The sequence below is a fragment of the Callospermophilus lateralis genome, chromosome 1, assembly GCF_048772815.1.
Source record: "Callospermophilus lateralis isolate mCalLat2 chromosome 1, mCalLat2.hap1, whole genome shotgun sequence".
NCBI lineage: Eukaryota > Metazoa > Chordata > Mammalia > Rodentia > Sciuridae > Callospermophilus > Callospermophilus lateralis.
In genome coordinates this window covers 155,152,620-155,169,952 of record NC_135305.1, presented here as the reverse complement: position 1 = coordinate 155,169,952, position 17,333 = coordinate 155,152,620, and the positions used below count along the sequence as shown (strand labels likewise).

General features: G+C 58.8%; 1 protein-coding gene across 1 annotated transcript in view; it reads left to right on the top strand.

Moving 5' to 3' along the window:
- Ksr2 (kinase suppressor of ras 2) overlaps positions 1 to 17,333 on the top strand; it is a 365,358-nt gene extending 348,025 nt beyond the window's left edge. The window contains exons 20-21 of the mRNA XM_077110178.1: positions 16,512 to 16,615; positions 17,236 to 17,333. Of these exons, the coding sequence (XP_076966293.1) occupies positions 16,512 to 16,615; positions 17,236 to 17,333 (202 nt within the window). The remainder of the gene's footprint in view (positions 1 to 16,511; positions 16,616 to 17,235) is intronic.

The window sequence follows — 17,333 nt, the reverse complement described above, 5'->3', positions numbered from 1 at the left end:
GTGGCCTCTGTAGGTCAGTGGGGAAGAGCAGCCCCAGCTGGTCAAGGCCACTGTGCAGGGCCAGGGTGGGGCAGGGGCAGGACTGGCCAAGCCCATTCCCTTGGAAACATCTAGTTCAGAGGCCGCAGCCCAACCCTGGCACGGTGCGTGCACCTCTGGACGCAGCCCCCACATGCGCCGCGACAGTCCTGCGCGTCTTTCGAGCCTCGTCCTGCCTTTGTCCCCTGCCCTGCGAGAGGGTCATCCTATCTCATCTCACTGGCCATTTGGAAGGCACAGTGACTCCCTGGATTGTGTGTGTGTGGGGTCCCTAGGGCTCATGACACCCCCTGAAGTCTAGGCCCCAAGAGCTAGGATGGGGGGTGTTCTAGTACATTCCTTTCCCTTGCTCTTGGGCTGCTGGCCCACCCACAGTGATGGTCTCTGAGGCACGTGTGGGGTGGGTTTCGGGGTTACCTGTCTGGGAGGAGCTTCTCCGGCTGCTCCACCCCTTAATAAGTCTCGTTGGGGCAGCGGGGAGGGAGCCCTTTTGTAGAAATCCTTCTCTTTCCAGTCCAGCCTGGCCAGTCCCTGAGCGGCCTCCTGTTAGGAGCCAGGGTCCCTTGCCTATTTGTGCTCACTCACGTCTCCTCTTGCCATCCCTCCCCTTGCTCAAGGCCTGGACTGGTGGCGTTTCCCCCAGAGCAAGGGAGAGGAGAGCCTCTGGCTCATGTCCCCAAAACCCTGACCCCATGGATCTGACCTGGCACTAAAGGGAAATCTGTCCCCACCAAGAGCAGCAGCAGAGGTAGCAGAGTGGCTGCAGGGCGCCCAGGGCCGGCCCACGGTCCCTCTGGACCTCCTGGCCACTGCCCAGCTTGGTGATCTCACAGCTCCTCCCGCATCCACACATCTGCCTCCCAGGGAGGGAGACCCAGACTTCAAAACCTGACCTGAGCTGACATCCAGAATCCAACCACATGCAGGGGACCTTCCCCACCTGGGTGGTCCCAGACCACTCCACACTCCAGGACCAGTCGGCTTCCAGCTCCAGGAAGAACAGGGCAACCTTGTGTTTCCCCAGAACTGGGCCCAGGGAGGTCCCCTGCGCTCCCCAAGGGCCTCCTTGCCTTGCCACATCCCCACCTGCCTGGGACCAGGAGACTCAAAACCCCACGGGGCCCTTCCTAAGTGGACATTCCTGTTCTGGGGACATCCGTCCCGGTGGCTCTTGGCCTGGTGATTGCTTGTCTTGGGGGCTTTTCACACGCACTTGCAAGACACCCAGAGCTCTTGTCTGAAGATGCCCCCTTCCAACAGTCCCCTCTGTGGAGCCCCCGAGTCCCTGGCCTGGGTGGACCACCCAGGCTGTGCCCAGCGACCTACTGAGTGCCTGCCATCCAGCCCCAGCCTCTCTTAATCCCCACCCGGACTTGTCGGTCCACAGACTCCAGATTTTCCCTGCACCTTTGTGCCCAAAGAGGAAACGAGGAAGGAAGGAGGCAGCCGGGGTCCAGAGCCCCCAAAGTTGAATGCCCCCTGATGCCCCGGACTCTCCTGCTTCCTGCTTCTAACCAAAATAGCTGACCACCACCCTTGTCAAGGCCCAGTGGGGTCTCCCAAGGGTGACTCTCCATGTGACCCTGAGCCCCTGTTGGGATTTAGGACAGGACCTGGGTGATCCAGGGAGAAGGCCCAGCCCTCCACCCACCCCCGGCCCCTCTGGGGCTTCTTGGCCTTGGGGATCAGAGTTCCTTGGGTCTGTTCCTTGGTCCCACGTCACCTCTTCTTGACTTCTCACTCTTTCCTCCTCTGTCCCCACCTGCCGAGATCTCTGCTGCAGTCAGAACTGGACGCTGGCTCCAGGCTTCCCTGACCCCCACCCCCAGCCCCAGCCCCAGCCCCAACCCCAGCCCCAACACCTTTATTTGTTTAAATCCAGGGAGAATCTGGGCCCCTCTTTCCCACGGCCCTGTCTGTTTGCTGAGGGACAATTGGGGGAGAACATGGTCATTCGTCCTTTGAGGGCGGAAGAGAAGAGAGACGTTGTACTTGCCCGTTTCAGCTGCTAACCTGTCCTGCGTCTGGTTCCATAGGACCCCCCTGTGAAGGGGAGCCTCTGTGTGAGTGTGTGTGAGTGTGTGTGTGTGTGTGTGTGTGTGTGCGCGCGCGCGCCTCTCCCTGCCAGTGACATGAGTCACCAGCTCAACAGCAAGTTGCTTCCGTCTGTGCCTCACATTCAGCAAACCCCTCTCTGTTCAGGCTTCCCGCGTGGACCATTCTGCAGGGGGAGGTCCCCCGGGGGCCTGGACCTTCAGAGGGACACTGCTGGGCTTCTGTTGAAGGGTACGCGGTGGCCCGCTGACTCCCACCCACTCCTCTCACGACAGATGATCCTCTTGATCTCATGTAGGGACATCCCCCAGTGGCCCCATCCCCAGAGCCAAACCGGAAACTAAATTGCCCCTTAGGTCTCCCTGGTCCTGGTTTTCCCTCTTAGGGGTCAAAGAAAAGAATTCCATGTCGCCATGTCCCCCTCCTGTCCCTCCACGTCCACCTGGGCTCGGCCTATGGACGCCCTTTCTTTACGTATGTGGGCAACAGGACTCTGTGTCCAGGGAGCCTGTATCTCCTCTCTCCCTGTGCCACCCCGTGTCCCCACATGGTGCCCCCCAAACACAAGCACAGAAACCCAGACGCCCCCAACCTTCCATAACCCTCCTCCCACCTGTCGCTGGTCCTCCGAGACACTCTGATCTCTGGACCCTGGCTATCTTGAGTCATCTAGAGCTGAGGGGACAAGCTTCGGCCTGAGGACCAAGTGGCTCTTGTGTTTCATTGATTTATTTTTTAATTGGGAGAAAAATATCAAAGGAATCGTAACATCTCACGACTTAGAAAACTTCTATGAAATGCACATGTCACGACACACGGAATTCTGTTCACGTAGAGCTTATTTATTCCCATGTGGTGCAGGCGGCTTTGGGGTTCCAGTGACACACACAGCTGATGGGGCCCCCCGGTTGGAAATGCAACCTAGCCCTTGGCCAGCTTTGCCTCCTGTGACCTGGGGGCTGCTTCCCAAAGGACCAGTCACCTTCTGCATGGTTCCCAGAGCAGGAGGAACGCGGGGGCGGGGGCCTTGTTTCAACAGGGGACAGGCTGTCTCGCGGCCTGCCCAAGGGAGGTAGAAAGCCCCCTGCCCTGGACAGGTGTGAGCAGGTGTTGACCCCGTGGCCTGCATCCTGTGGAGGCCGGTCAGGTCCCCGGGTCTGCTCTTGAGGTCGCTATGCCAGGGGTGGGGCTCCCCCATGACCTGGGAGGAGCGTTCTCATGACGGTGCTTGACGTTGCCGAGGGGCGCTGGAGGACCCCCATCTCTGGCTTTCCTTCTCGCGCTCTTTCTCAGCCTGGAGCCCCCAGATGCACCTCCCTGTCCGCATGTCCTGCCAGCCTCCTCTTCACCCTGGTCTCGACCCGAGTGTGTGGCCAGTGCCCCCCCACCCCCCACCCGTGTTAGCTCCCTAGAGCTGCCACCACAAGTCACCACACGCTGGGTGGCTTAATGCAACAGAAATGTGTCCTCTCGCAGTTATGGAAGCAGGAAGTCCAAAAGCTAGGCGTTGGCAGGCTCCCTCCAAAACCGCTGGACCACAGAGCCCCATCCCAGCCCTATTTTGCATTTTGTGTAGAGACAGGGTCTCACGGAGCTGCTTAGGGCCTCGCTTTTGCTGAGGCTGGCTTTGAACTCGCGATCCTCCTGCCTCAGCCTCCCCCAACCACTGGTCCCTGATTCTTCTTAACCCCTTGGTTCTTTCCGGCAAACCTCGGCGTTCCTTGGCTTGTGGCTTGTGTCCCTGGGACTCTGTCCTCTCTTATCTTCTAGTCCATCTGCAGGGCACGTGCGGGGGTCCTGGGGTCAGGAATTCAGCATGTCTTTTCTTTTTCTTGGAGGGGTGTCTGGAGGGGACGCACTCCACCCTAGCACCCTCTCAGGAGCTTTCTCTTGGACCTTGATTGGTCACCTTTGTCCCTCCAGGGCAGATCCTAGGTCCCCGGGAGATAGATTCTGCAGAACCCACGGCTCCAAGGGCCAGGACAGCTGGACAGCTGGACCGTCCTTCTCCTGTCCTTTAGCTTTGCCACTGAGGGGAGGAAGTTCCCAGGAAGCCTCAGGGGGACACCCTCCTAGCTCCGGTCACCCGGCCTTCACCTGCACGGCCGGGGAACGAGAGGCAGTGGACGTGAGCCTGGTGCTCAATAAGCACGTCCAGAACACGGGGAGGGACAGCTGCTGGGCGAGAGCCAGGAGCGGGCGGAGCCTGGTGATACTGGAATTCCAGGCTGCATTGGGGAGGCCACGTGGGACCCCTGGCGTGTTCTCCAGGCTTATCAAATGTCACTTGTAAAGTGCCGCATGAGTCAGGTGTCCCTAGGAGGCAGAGTCACTTTCTACTGTAAGGTCCCCTGTTCACTGAGCACTTACTATGTGCCCAGCCCGGGGAATCCCCATGTTGGTCCGGGGGCAGGGGGAGGCGGCCTCCCTCGTCCCCGTTTTGATGGCTGATGTGATAGGAACATGAACCCACCCAGGATGGGGTGGTGCCCACATTTCAGAGTGGGTCTCAGAGTTCATGTGTCCCCAAGGACTCACTTCTGCGAGTGATGCATGCCCTGGTGCCCACAGGGATGTGGAAGTCCCCAGTGAGCCAAGAGGGGAGGTCGAGGGGAAAGGTGAAGGGGCAGAAGTGTCCACTATGTCCCTAGGCTGCCAGGCGGCCGGCAGTGTCCGAGTAGCCAGGGAAGCGCACCTGGGTTGGCAGATTCCTCCCGGCCCCTCCGGCACCCCTGCCCCAGCACCCACCAGCCCACCCGACTCTCCCCTCCTGCTGGGCATCCTCGTGTGGCTTTCCTGGGGGCTGACCAGTGAGTGGCCTTCCCTCCCAGGCCGTAAAGGGTGTGTCCTTCAGGGTTGGAGGACCCCCTCCCCCACTGAGGACTGAGCTGGGGGAAGTGGGCCTTGCCAGGGCTGCAGACGGTGGGCATGAGACCCCGAGTGTCCCATGCCCCTTCAATCCAAGATAGGATGGACGCTGCATTATGGGAAGGGGCCCAGGGCGAGTGTGCGTGGGAAATGCTTATGAGAGACCTGCTTCCCGGGGTAGGACTTGTCAGGTTTGTGGACACTGTTGTGTGCTTGTGACCTAAAACACCCAGAGGAGCTGTGCCCAAGTCTCTCTGGGCTGCTTTCTGAATCCCCAACTCGATGGGCCTCTGGAAGTTCAGCTGGATGTCTGACCTGGTCCTCAGGAGCCAAGCGTTCTGACCACAGAAAGAAAGCAGCTGACCCCCCGGGCATTTACAGACGGCCAGGACACGGGCCAGGCACGGCAGCCCATCTAGTCCCAGCCGCACCTGAGGCTGGCACTGTGAGTGGCGAACCAGGAAGCTGGCCTGAGATGGGTGCTCAGGGACCCCGGGGACTCCACAGCTGGGCTTCTCTGAACAGCTGGCCTCCATCCGCACACACCCCCGCCTAGGCCTGCTGGTGGTCCGTCCAGGTTCCGTGCAAGTAGACAGTGTCTCCGAGCTCAGGGACGTCCCCAAGGGAGAACTCTGGCCAACGGTATCTTCCAACAGGAAGCTGCTTTGCTGTGTTGGTGACTTTCCCAGTATACCGTGGCTCAAGACCAGAGTGGAAATAATGTAGGGTTTCACCTCCTTAGGAGGATCAGCCACTGGGCTTTAATCTCCAACCAGGCCACTGAGACCAGGATCCAGAAAGATGCAGCTCTCGTCCCAAGAGGCAAATCGGGAGCGCATCTGTCTCCACCGCCAGCTCCCGTGCCCTCTGCCGACGTTGCTAGTCAATCCCAGCACCTCAGCCCACCGATCCCAGATGCAGCCACAGAGCATTAGAGGTGGACATGTGACTGTCCTGACTACAGGCTTCCCTTCCTGTCACAGGCGCAGGACTGGAGGCCCAGAGAAAGAAGGTAAAAATCCCCCTAGTCAGCCCCCTTGGAATAGGCAGAGGTGGTTTAAACTCAGAAGTACCCAGAAGCCCAGGGTTCAGGCTGTCGTTGAGAGACATGTGCCAGGGCCTACAGAAGTTTCACCCGGGGGACTTGGAGGGGGCAGGAGGAGGGATTTGTCCCTAGGCCCTGGTGTCTGATGCTGTCTGATCATCCACCTGCTGCTTGGAAGGAATCACTCTCTGGGATGTTTTCCTCACCCCCAGCTATCTAACAGCTGGGCTGGGGGGCCGACGTACGGGGGGCGCTGAGAAAGACTGCCGTGTGTGCATGGTGGTGGGCAGGGGACCAGGAAGATGGCTCTGTATCGAATCCGTTTTCAAAAGTTCCACAGTTCTGTCTGGCATCTGGGGAGCCGGGCAATGTCCCGTAGAACTGAGAGGAAGAGGAGTCTCCTCCATATGGAAGTTTCAGAATTAAGTTTTCAAGCAGGTGTCTTCTGGGGTCCTAGTGGACCACCAGCTCCGTACCCGAGCTCTTGCCCCTAACATCGGCTTGGTGGCCAAGAGTACCTTTTGCATACTGCCTCTTTGTTTCCTTCCTCCCCTTACTACCCCCAACCCAGCTGGTCCAGGTGGGAGCAGGGTCTTTGCGTCCCACCTGGATGCCCGTGGCCCAGGTTCCCATGGAACTCCAAGATCGTATTTTCTTTCCCAGCTGTTCACTCAGTGGGTGGTTTATTGAGCACCTACTACCTTTGCCCTGGGCACTTGGTGATGAGCAATGCAAAGCCTCCCCCATTCTGAAGTTCAGAGCCTAAGAAAGTCAAGGAAATGTCAATCACAAAGGTACACGTTTGCGGCTCACGAGGGTCTGGGGGAGGAAAACCCACAGGGGGCAGAAACTCGGGGTGGGCTCAACTACGGAGAGCGATTGGCAAAGGTCTTTGGGAGGTGGTGACATCAGATCTAAACAGGGAGGGAGGGAGGGGAGGGTGACCTTTCTAAGCCAAGGTTTCTCACCCTGGGGGGGTCGACGCAGAGCTCAGAGTGTTCTTTATGGTGGGCGCTGTGGTGGGTGCTGTAGGAGCAGCCTCTGTCCAGGGCACTGCCACCCCCCCACCCCGTGTGACATCCAGAAGAATGTCTCCAGACGTTGCCCAAGGGTGTGCTTTGGCACAACACTGTAGGATTCCTACTCAGAAGCCTCCGGCAGAAGCCTCCATGGGAACAGACAGAGCCAGACAGAGCCAGACAGAGGGACTCGGGCCCAGGAGGAGGCCCCTGAGGTGGCCAGGCGGGAGACAGGTTTAAAAGCTCCAGTGAAGCTGCGGGGCGGGGGAGCTGGTGAGCCCAGCAACTCGGGAGGCTGAGGCAGGAGGATTGAAGCTGGAGGCCAGCCTCAGCAACTTAGCAAGACCCTAAACAATTTAGGAAGACCCTGAGTCAAAAAAATAAATGAAAAGGGCTGAGGATGCAGCTCAGTGGTCAAGTGTCCCTGGCCCTTTTTTTGAAGCACCAGAGCCTCCTCCTTATGTCCTAAAACTTTGGGCCCCACAGGCCCTCCTGGAGCTGCTTTCTGGGTGACTCAAGACTCTCAGGAATGTCCCCTTTGCCTTCCCCAGAAAGGCGACCCCTCCCCACCCCCAGTGTTGAGGTCCTTTCCTGGCACACACACACACACACACACACACACACACACACACACACACACCCGTCTGGTCCCCGCTACAGTGGAGAAGACCCGGGGCCAGATGAAGCCACGCCCCTTCCTGATGGACCTGGTCCGGGGTGGGCGGGAGGTGGATGTGGACATCCTCAGGTCCTGCTGCCCCAACCCTGGAACCCGGCCCCTGGGCATTGCAAAGAGCTAACCAAGGCTTGGCACGTCGCTTGGGGAATTGGGACCCCTGGGGGCCAAGCACCTTCTAGAAGGCGGCTGGGCCCAGTCGCCCCTCCCGGCCCTGCCAGGGCTTGGCCTTGGCCGCTCCCTGGACCGTGAAGGCCATGCCCTGGTCTCTAACCACCCCAGTTTCCTCTGCTTATTTTTCTGTGCTGCAAACATGACCACTCTAATAATCTTTAAAATGGATACCCAGGAGCCTGTGTGAGTTCAAGTAAGCGCTCAGGAGCTGCAGTGTAGATAGGAGGGGCTCAACGTCCCCACCCGCCTCCCTGCCCGGGCGCATCCCCAGGCCCAGGACAGAGACGGGAGGGGGCGTGGCCAAGACCTGCCGCATCCCGCAGCCCCGCGCCCCTCCTGGCAGCCGTCCTTTCTCTTCCCACCCCGGGGAATTGTCTTCTGGGGTCCTAGTGGACCACAAGCTGCAGTGGACCAGGATGCTGCAGGTCGTTGTCCCCAGACCCACTTCCAAAACTCCTCCCCTGACCATCAGGAATTAATGTCATAAGCCCCAAGCCTCAGAGCACAGAGGCCAAGCCCCAGTGGGACCCGGGACCATCCCCCCGCCCCTCCCACTTCCAAGCTGGTCCAGCTGCACCCCCGACTGCCGCCGCCCTTGCCCCCTAGGACCCCGGGCATCCGCCTCGGCCCATCGTGGATTGTAAATACCTCCCGGGGAGCCGCTGGGGAAAGCGACCGCCTATTTCCCAAGCCTGGGGTCCCCAGCCCCGCTCCCTGAATCCTCCCCAGAGCCCAGAGTCCTCCCTTGGTCCCCCAGGACTTCATGTCATACAGTCACTCAATGAATGTTGACCAAGGGCCTCCTGTGCTTCTGGGGAAAAACGGGGGTGGACAGTGGCCTCTGCCTTGGGTGTCCCTGGGGTCCAGTGGGAGAGTGGGAGGAGTTCTGAGCCTGAGGGGTCCCTGAGGAGCACCCACCCCCGACTAAGAGCCCTCAAGGAAGGCTTCTTGGAGGAGGAGATTCTGAACAGCGTCTTGAAATTTAAGTAGAGTGGGAGTGGGGAGTAGGGAACAGTGTGCCGGGAAGGAGGAACAGCAGCCTATGCACAGGCTCAGAGGCAAGACCATGGTTCACGGGGGCTGAAGCTGCCTGCGGGCACCTGCCTGCACCTCCCTGCCTTACCCCAGCTGGAAAGTGCTCTTGGCTCAGACGCGGAGACCTTGGCTCTCTCCTGGGCCTTGCTATTACCTCAGTATCGGGCCGGGGGATGGCCAAGCATGGTCTGTGCTTGCTGAAGTCTGGCCCTGTCTGCTGCCGCCGGCCTCCGCACATGGAGGGTGAGTTCCGGCTCTTCCGTGGCCCGGCACCGGGTTCCGCTGTCCTCGGGCATCTCTGCTGCACCTGGGTCGTCTCTGCTCTTCTCTCAGAAGCATTTTTCTTCTCTGTCTGCTTCTGCTCCTCCTTGGCCTCCTCTTGGGTCTGATTTCTTCGAGGCCCAAAGATCTGACTTGCCACACCCAAAAGCCTCCCCCAGCAGTCTCCCTGTGGCCTCTTCCCTGAACAGTTTAAGGGGCACAGGAGGGTTGAGATCGAGAACATGTGTGAACGTGGAAAGGCACCCGAGGAAAGGCCCTTCACAAAAGGTCCCCAGTTACACATTCCAGTTGTGATGGGTTGTTAGAGAAGTGGCTGAAGAAGACCCTGGGGTCCTAGTGGGCCACAAGCTAGGTCTGTAAGACAGGGTGGAGGAGGATGCACCATCGCTGTCGGTGGGATAGTGCGTCCTCGGTTGCTGTGAACACCCGGCAGGGCTTGGAGGACAGAAAACACAGCACCTCTGCTGACCCTGGGACTCCCAGGGTGTGTGTGGTTGTGCGTTCACCTGCTTGGTTTTGACTCACACACGGCTCTCGAACCAGTCCCTGCTGTGGCTCACGGTCTCGCTGACAGCAGCAGAGATTCTTTCCTGGTATTCCTGGGTGTCCCTGCTGCAGCCCTGGCTGACCCCAAGGTGGCTCAGGGCGGTGAATGAAATCATCACCGTCAGTTGCGTCACACAATACCTGGCACACAGTAGGTGCTCAATAAGTGTGGCTTCTCTATCTCCCAACTGAACTCGCCCCCTCAGAACTCCACCTCCTGGGGGCATTCCTGAAAAGACAGGGGACTGGACCAGAGAGGAAGTGGGTGTCCCCTGTGTCCCTAGAGGCTGGAGTCCAGACCGTCCCCAGTTGTCCTGGGGCAGAGCATCCCTAGGGCTCCTCCTAAGGAGCCGGAGCGTCCCTGCCCACCACGGTCCTCGTAGAAGCAGGACCTCCTTCCTCCAGGCCCCGAGGGGGAGGCCCAGGAGGGTCACAGGGGCAGCGCAGCTGAGCGGCCTGGCCTGTGACCGTGCGGGGCTGAGACCCTCCCAAAGTCGGGTGGTCAGTGTCCCCACCTCCAGAGTCTCTCTCCCCCGGACCTTTGGCCTTGCCCTGGGGTCCACTCCACGGGCTGACCGCACGACTCTCTGGGTTGGTGGCTCTCGACGTCGTGGACCTTAGGCAACGTCCTCAATTGTAAAAAGGCTTTCTGTGTAAATGACGCTGTCACCTTTTTCTATCGCCCAGTACCTAGAGCCCTGTAAATGCTATACATAGACACCACGGAGACGGCGCCGCAGACCAGGGGACTGACGCCCGGCGCTGTCTTCTCTGTGTCTGGGCCGCCCATCCCAGAGGAGCTGGTGGATGAGGTCGGTCTCTCGCTGTCCCCCGGCCACTCCTTCCCCTCTCTCCCCTCTGGACTCTGTCCGTCTGGTCTCTGTCTCTGTCACTCGCTGCCCACGTCTCACTGCTGGAAGGAATGCTGGATTCCGATGCCGTCCGGGGCAGGAGGCCGGATGGAGGAGGGTCCACCGTGTATATTTGTACAGAATCATTTATAACGTTTTCTACTAACTTCTCAAAAAGTCTTTCTAACTCGGGCTGTTGGACACTTTGTGAGCCTCTGAGCCGGCAGGCCTACCGTTTCTTGTGTTTAGTGCAATGTTTAGTGAGAATCCAATGTCTGAACTATTTATGCCAATAAAGAACCTGAGACTTCCTGCATCACACTGCCGCCAGCCCAGGTCTGCATTCTCTCGTTGTCTGCTGTCCAGAGGGAATCCCGGGCACCCCTCGGTGCCTCCGTCAGCTATCGCCGTGAGTGATCGCGCTGTGTAACAAACACACCCTCCAAATCCCGTGGCTTACAACAGCTGGCATTTGCCTTCTTGCACCTGGGTGTGTGAGCTCAGCCCAAGAGATGCCTCTCAGGCTGCAGGCCAGGTTCCAGGCCAGGTTCAAGGCAGTGCCCTGGGTCTCCCCATCACAGGATCCAGCAGGTGAACTTGACCAGGAGCGCCATGCCAGAATCCAGGGTGCACAAACACTCGGGGCATCACCTCAAACCACTACCACTGGTCAACACAGAAAACTGACCCCGTCCTCCGCCCAACCAGCCGAAAACCTGTTCTCCCCCAGGGGTGGGTGTGGTGTGTGTGTCAGCACACCTGTGTGCACCCCCCCACACACAGGGCTGTCCACCTGAGCCAGCCGTGGGGCCCTGTCAATCCCAGGGCCACCCACTTCCGCAAAAGCCTGGTGCTGAGGGATGTAGTGGCTGGACCAGGGCACCGCAAGAAGTACAGCTCCTGATCTTGGGGTGCACACAGTGGGGCTTTTAAAATCCACAAAGTGCTTTTATGAAACAAGAGCCAGGCAGGCAGATGGAGAGGAAGATGGGGCCAGGAGATATAGGACCAGCTCACAGGTCCCTCCCTGGAGACCCTACTGATGAGAGATGAAAGAGCTGGCCTTACCTGTCCCTGTCCCCGGAGCCCTTCCCTCCACCCCTGCAGTGACCACATGCAAGCTGTGTGACCTTGGGCAGGTTGCTTAGCTTCTCTGAGCCTCCTCATCTATAAAATGTGCATGATGACTGAACCACACACCGTCCTCCACCATCGTGGGGGTTAAGGACGGGTGACCAAGAGCACCCCAGAATTCCCCATCTCTCCTGACAGTTTGCTCAAGCCCCATCCGGCCCCCAATATCCCAGAGAACAGCAGCTGGTGTCTGAACTGGCTACAAGCACGGGGTTCCTCCCACCCACCACAGGGGGGCTGGGCGTATGAGTTGCCCTGATTTACAGAAGGGGAAACTGAGGTTCCAAGGGGCGGAAGTCTCCGGCAGCAACTGAATTTGAGCCCAGGCTCTTATCACTTAGACCAGGGCTTTTAACTCCCAGAAAAAGAGCCACCAGCAAACGTCACTTTCCCCAGCCTAGATCTGACCCTTGGCTCTGAGGCAGTGTGGGCGGGGGAAGAGCGTGAGACAACACCAGGAAGCCCACCCTGCTCTTCCGTGTCAAGCAGGAGAGAAGAGGACAGAGTCTGTTGATTGTCCTGGTTCTGGCTTGTGGTCCTCTCTGGCCGCAGGGCTACCATCCATCAGGCCCAGCCGGTGTTGGCTCAGAGACGGGAGCTTTGCAAGGCTCTGGAACCGAATGGCTCATTAAGTTCTGCGCACAGGCTGCGAGGGAGGCACCTGGGAAATGGAGCATGGGCACAGACGAGCCCACCCTTCTGCCCGTGCAGCAGGAGCAAGACCATCTGCCCGTGAGGCAGGAGCAAGAGAGTCAAACCCTGTGGGTTCCTCCCCACCCTTGCCCAGATCGACACCCTCCTGATCCCCATCTCCCACCAGCCAGTTCCCAGAAACAGTGCTTTCTTCTCCTTTCATCCTCTCCCTCATCCTGTGAAGCCAACGCTCTCCCATTCTCATGACACAGATGAAGTGCCTGTGGCTCAGAGAGGTTAAGTGACTTGCTTCAAGTCACACAGTAGGGAGTGTGAAACCAACATCCAAACCCAGGCCATTTGAATCTGGGACCCCAGGCTCTGCACTGCAGTGCCACATGGTGCCCGGGGCAGGCCACTTAGAGTAAATCAACGGTTCTCAACCAGGGCATGTTGCCCCCTCCCCAGGGCACGGTTGACAGTGTCCTACTGGGGAATACTCCTGGCATCCAATGACCAGGGACTGGGATGCGGTTCCAAACCCCACAATGCGTGGCACAGACCCTCCCGCCTGGAACGGTCCAGCCCCCAATGTCAACAGTGCTCCCTCGGTGGCCGGGGACCAGCCCAGAGGGGCGCAGCGGCCCTGTGTGGGAGCAGTCAGAGGCGCTCTCACGGAGGGAGAAAGACGGGCAGCCCCCGTCCCCCTCGCCTGGCAGACATGCCCAGGGGGGCACAGCAGTCGCTAAGAGACAGACGCCAACTCCGGGAGAGGGTGGGGCACAGCGCCAGAGATGCCACCCAGCCGCACGTGTCCCAGTCGTCCTTCACACACCACCTGGCTTGGCGCTGCCCTGCAGGGAGAGAACTCCATCCCGCTGTGGGGGGCAGAAGCCCAGGCTCCGGCCGCGGGTGGGAGGGAGCACCGCGGGGATTCGAACCTGGGTCTCTGTCGTAGGCCCAGCAAACCAAGGGCGCTAAGGTCAGGCAGGGAAGGCAGGTGGAGTCCCTGCCCTGCCCTGGGCGAGGCCTCCACCCCGTCCGGCCTCCTGGTGCTTCTGCGAACTGGAGATGGTGACAGTGCGGATGTCACGCAAATGCGGGGCACGTGGCCCACTGCTCCCGGGCCTTCTTACGGACCCGCCCTCCCTTCCAGAGCTGGTGCCCACGCCGCACCAAAGGGTGCACACACACGTGTCCAGGTGCGCCCACGCCCACACTCACCCAGGCGCGCACACGCCCCGGCCACCGCACCCTCCCGCGCACCCACCCCGGGGCCACCCTCTCACAGGGGGGGTACCTGCCAGCCAGGGGCAGCGGCCTGTCTGAGCTGGCCGCTGTCGCTCCTGGGGTGGGTGCGTCATTGTGAGTCCCTGCCCGTCCACCACAGCCTTGGACAATCGGGTCATTGTTCCCCTGCACCTTGTATAACTCAGGAGCTGGGGGGGGGGGGGGGGGGTATGCACATGTGAAATGTCATCTCCCCACCCCCAGCCAGCGAGGCCAAACAAGGATAACCGCATGCTTAGGCCCCAGGGCCCAAGGACAGTGACTGCAGCCAGGGCCCAGAGCTTTCCTGAAATATCTTCATAGGGTGGTAGTGATGGAAACGTAAGGGGACACTGCGCGAAACTAGGTTTCTTGCTGCAGGACTTATCAGAGCCTTGGATGTGCTGTGTGCTTTATAACGGGGCGGGGGGGGGGCTCAAGGGTATAGGTTTCTCGACTTATCTGACCCCAGAAACCTTTGTTCACTCTGTCCCAGAGGGTTTCTGTGCCACAGAACGCTTTGAGAAGCCACCACTCAGCCATGGGAACATTCAAAGCAGATTCCCAGACCCTACACAGGCCGTGTAGCCTGGTGGTCGGTGTCCCCTGCACCATTCAATAAAAGGCAACCAAATAAAACTTGAAGACACGGACGCACTGTCTCAGCTTTTTTCTTTTTTTCCTTTTATCTTGCCAAAAAAAGATAAAGCAAAATAAGAGCCACAGAAAGCTCTCTCCCGATCCCACCGCCTTGGTGAAGAAAGGCTGTCACCAAAAAATAAGTAAATAAAATAAATGAGAAAGGCCATAATGTGAGAAATCAGAGCCTCCATGTCCTATCTCCCTCTTTTTCCACAGGACAACATACACTGGGACCTGGATGGGCACCAGCGGGTGGGCGTGGCCAGGCCAGGGCGGGGTCCGACGCCGGGGCTGGAGGCTCCGCCCCCGCCTCCTGGCCAAGCTCCGGTTGATTGACATTTGTGCATGCCCCGCCCCCGCCTCGTGCTCTTGCTCGCGACAGGTGGCCCCTCTAGGAAGCTTCGCTGGGGCCAATGGCTGCGCAGAGCAGAGATCCTGAAGCCAGAGTCCCTTGCCCTGAAGTGGCTCAGGTGCGGCAGGATCAGGCTGCAGCGGGGACTTTGGCCGCCTTCCTGCCCTTCCCCACCTGCCTCCCCCGCCCTTGCCTGGGTCCCCTGGGGACACCTCCCTCATAAATCGCTTGCCCTGGGCTCCTCATTTGCAGTCTGCCTCTGGGAGAACCTAAGCGGGGACTGTCCCCTCTGCAATTCTCCGAGGAGCAGTTTCCTCCTGTGACGAATGGGAATCATTGTCACCTGCCCCTTCCTCACTGGAGGTGGAGACTTCAGAGGTGACATCTGCGAGCCGCGAGAAGGACCCCCCCCGGGGGACTGCAGAAAGGCCGTCCTTGGAGGGTTGTAGGGTCCTCGTGGCTTTAGGGGGTGCAGAAGCTCTGCCAGACCCCAAGAGATGGGTTAGCTTCACCCAGGAAAAGCCAGCTGCGGAGTCGGGTCCACCCGGACCCCCCCAGGGAGTGCGGGGCAGCCTCGGCACGTGGGAGCGGGTCCACAGGGTCTGGAGCTTCCGGGGCTAGGATCCTGTCCCCTCTGGAGTCCCCCGACCCTTCATCCAGGGAGCAGAGCTTTGGAAGCTCTAATGAAACCTCTGAGGGGCTCCATTTTGACGTTTCTCTTCTTTTTTAAAAATAACACCTGGTTCTATACCAGCAGCTGCACTGTGGGCTTAGGTGTGAGGGCAGAAGGGACAGTGTCAGGGCCTGGGAGTGTCCAGTTCTGCTCCGTTCTGGGTGGGCTCCCAATCTTGATGAGATTGGTTTTAGAAGAGAGAAAGAAAAAGGAAAATCAGATCCACACTTAGAAATGTCAGGGGACAGACAGTTGGGCAATGTCCCCTGAGTCCTGGACTAGGGGAAGTGTGGGGGCGGGGGCAGCGGGTTGCCCACTTCACTTTCAGCTGACCTCCAGATTTGCTCCTGCCTAATTACATCCCAAATTAAGTCCCCCTAAGCTGATTCAGCTTTCCCTCGCAACCTATTCAAACCCTGTCTTGCTCCAGTCCCTGATTCCGCTATCTCGGGAAATAATCTTAGATCATTCAAAGGACTTCATGTGACAGTAATGACCGCGGGGATCAGCCGACCGCAGGGCCTGCACCCCACCAGATCTGCAGCCTGTGGGCCAGCTCGCAAGGCAGGAACGATTCCTATATATATATATATTTATATGGTTGAATGGAATCTGAAGGGGAATATCCTGTGGCATATGAAAATGGCATGGGCCGCTAATTTCAGGGGCCATAATTAACGTTTTATTGGGACATATGGGCCCATTTGTTTGCGTTGGGTAGTAAATGTTTGCCTAGTCCTGCATCAGGGAGGGGACAGGGTTGTTAGCCAGTGGTCCCTTCCAGATGGAAGGGTAGGAGGACATCAGCCACACTGGATTGGGCGTGGGGAAAAGGTCTTTGCCCCTTCCCGCCCTGCAGCTTGGTCTCCTGGGAGCATCCTGGGGTAAGCATCTCCACCGGCTGCGCAGGATTCGTCCCGCCCACCAGAGCTGATGGGTTCAGGCGCAGACACCTGACCCGCACTGAGCCAATCAGATTTCCTCTCCAGGGGGTTTAGCATTCGGAACTGGGATTTGCAGAGAAGGATGGGGCGCCCTTAGGAGCCAAGTTGAGCCTGTGGCTCCCCGGCATCTCTGCTGACGTCATTCCCTGGCCAGATGTTGCTACATTTCCCAAGAGTTGAGTGTTCCCCACGTCCCCTGGAGTCCCCCTCCCGTGCTCACCGTTCTAATGAATTCCCCCCTTCTGCCTGCCAGCTCTTCTTCCTGTCCCCACAGGCTTCCGTACAAGTGTTCTGGTCACTTGCAAACCTTGGAAGCCTGCAGGGCACGGTGCCTAGCCCACATCTCTGCTCATGGACTGAGTGCCACCAGGTCAGATGGTAATGTCGGCTCTGCTCACCAAGGGGCCTGGGGACATCCAGAGACAAGAGGTGAACACGTGCACTCGAGGAAATTGGAAACACTTGACCCAGGCCACTGAGTTTCTATTTAAAAACAACAACAACAACAAAAAAAAGGTCAACCCTGGCACGGTAGCTCATGCCTGTCTTCCCAGGGACTGGGGAGGCTGAGGCAGGAGGATCTCAAGTTCAAAGCCAACCTCAGCAACTTAGCAAGACCCTATCTGAAAATTTAAAAACAGAAAGGACCAGGGATGTAGCTCAGGGGTAAGGTGCTCCCAATACCAAAAAGACCAACCAACAAAAATAGTACAAATAAATTTCATGGTCAGTTTTAGTAAAGGTCCCCTTAAACCTATAGGTTTTGGACTTAGGTATCTAGTTTTTTTGTTGTTATTGTTGTTGTTTTTTTTTAATTATCCTCAGACGTGATCTTACAGAACTAGTGTCCAGTTGGCTGTCAGATGACTCAGAGGCCCTGGAGCGTCAAGGGCATGGCCCACGGGAGGTGTATCACGCGGTGGAGAAAAGAACAAAGGACAAGGGCTTCACCGCCAGCCCCACCGCCAGCCCCACGGTCCCTCTCTGTCTCTGCCCAGCGCTGCCGGTCACCTCCACGGCCGTCATTGACCCCCCCAGCCAGGCCAATGAGGTACCAGGTGTTAACCGCCTGCCCCGGGCCAGCGGCAGATACTGA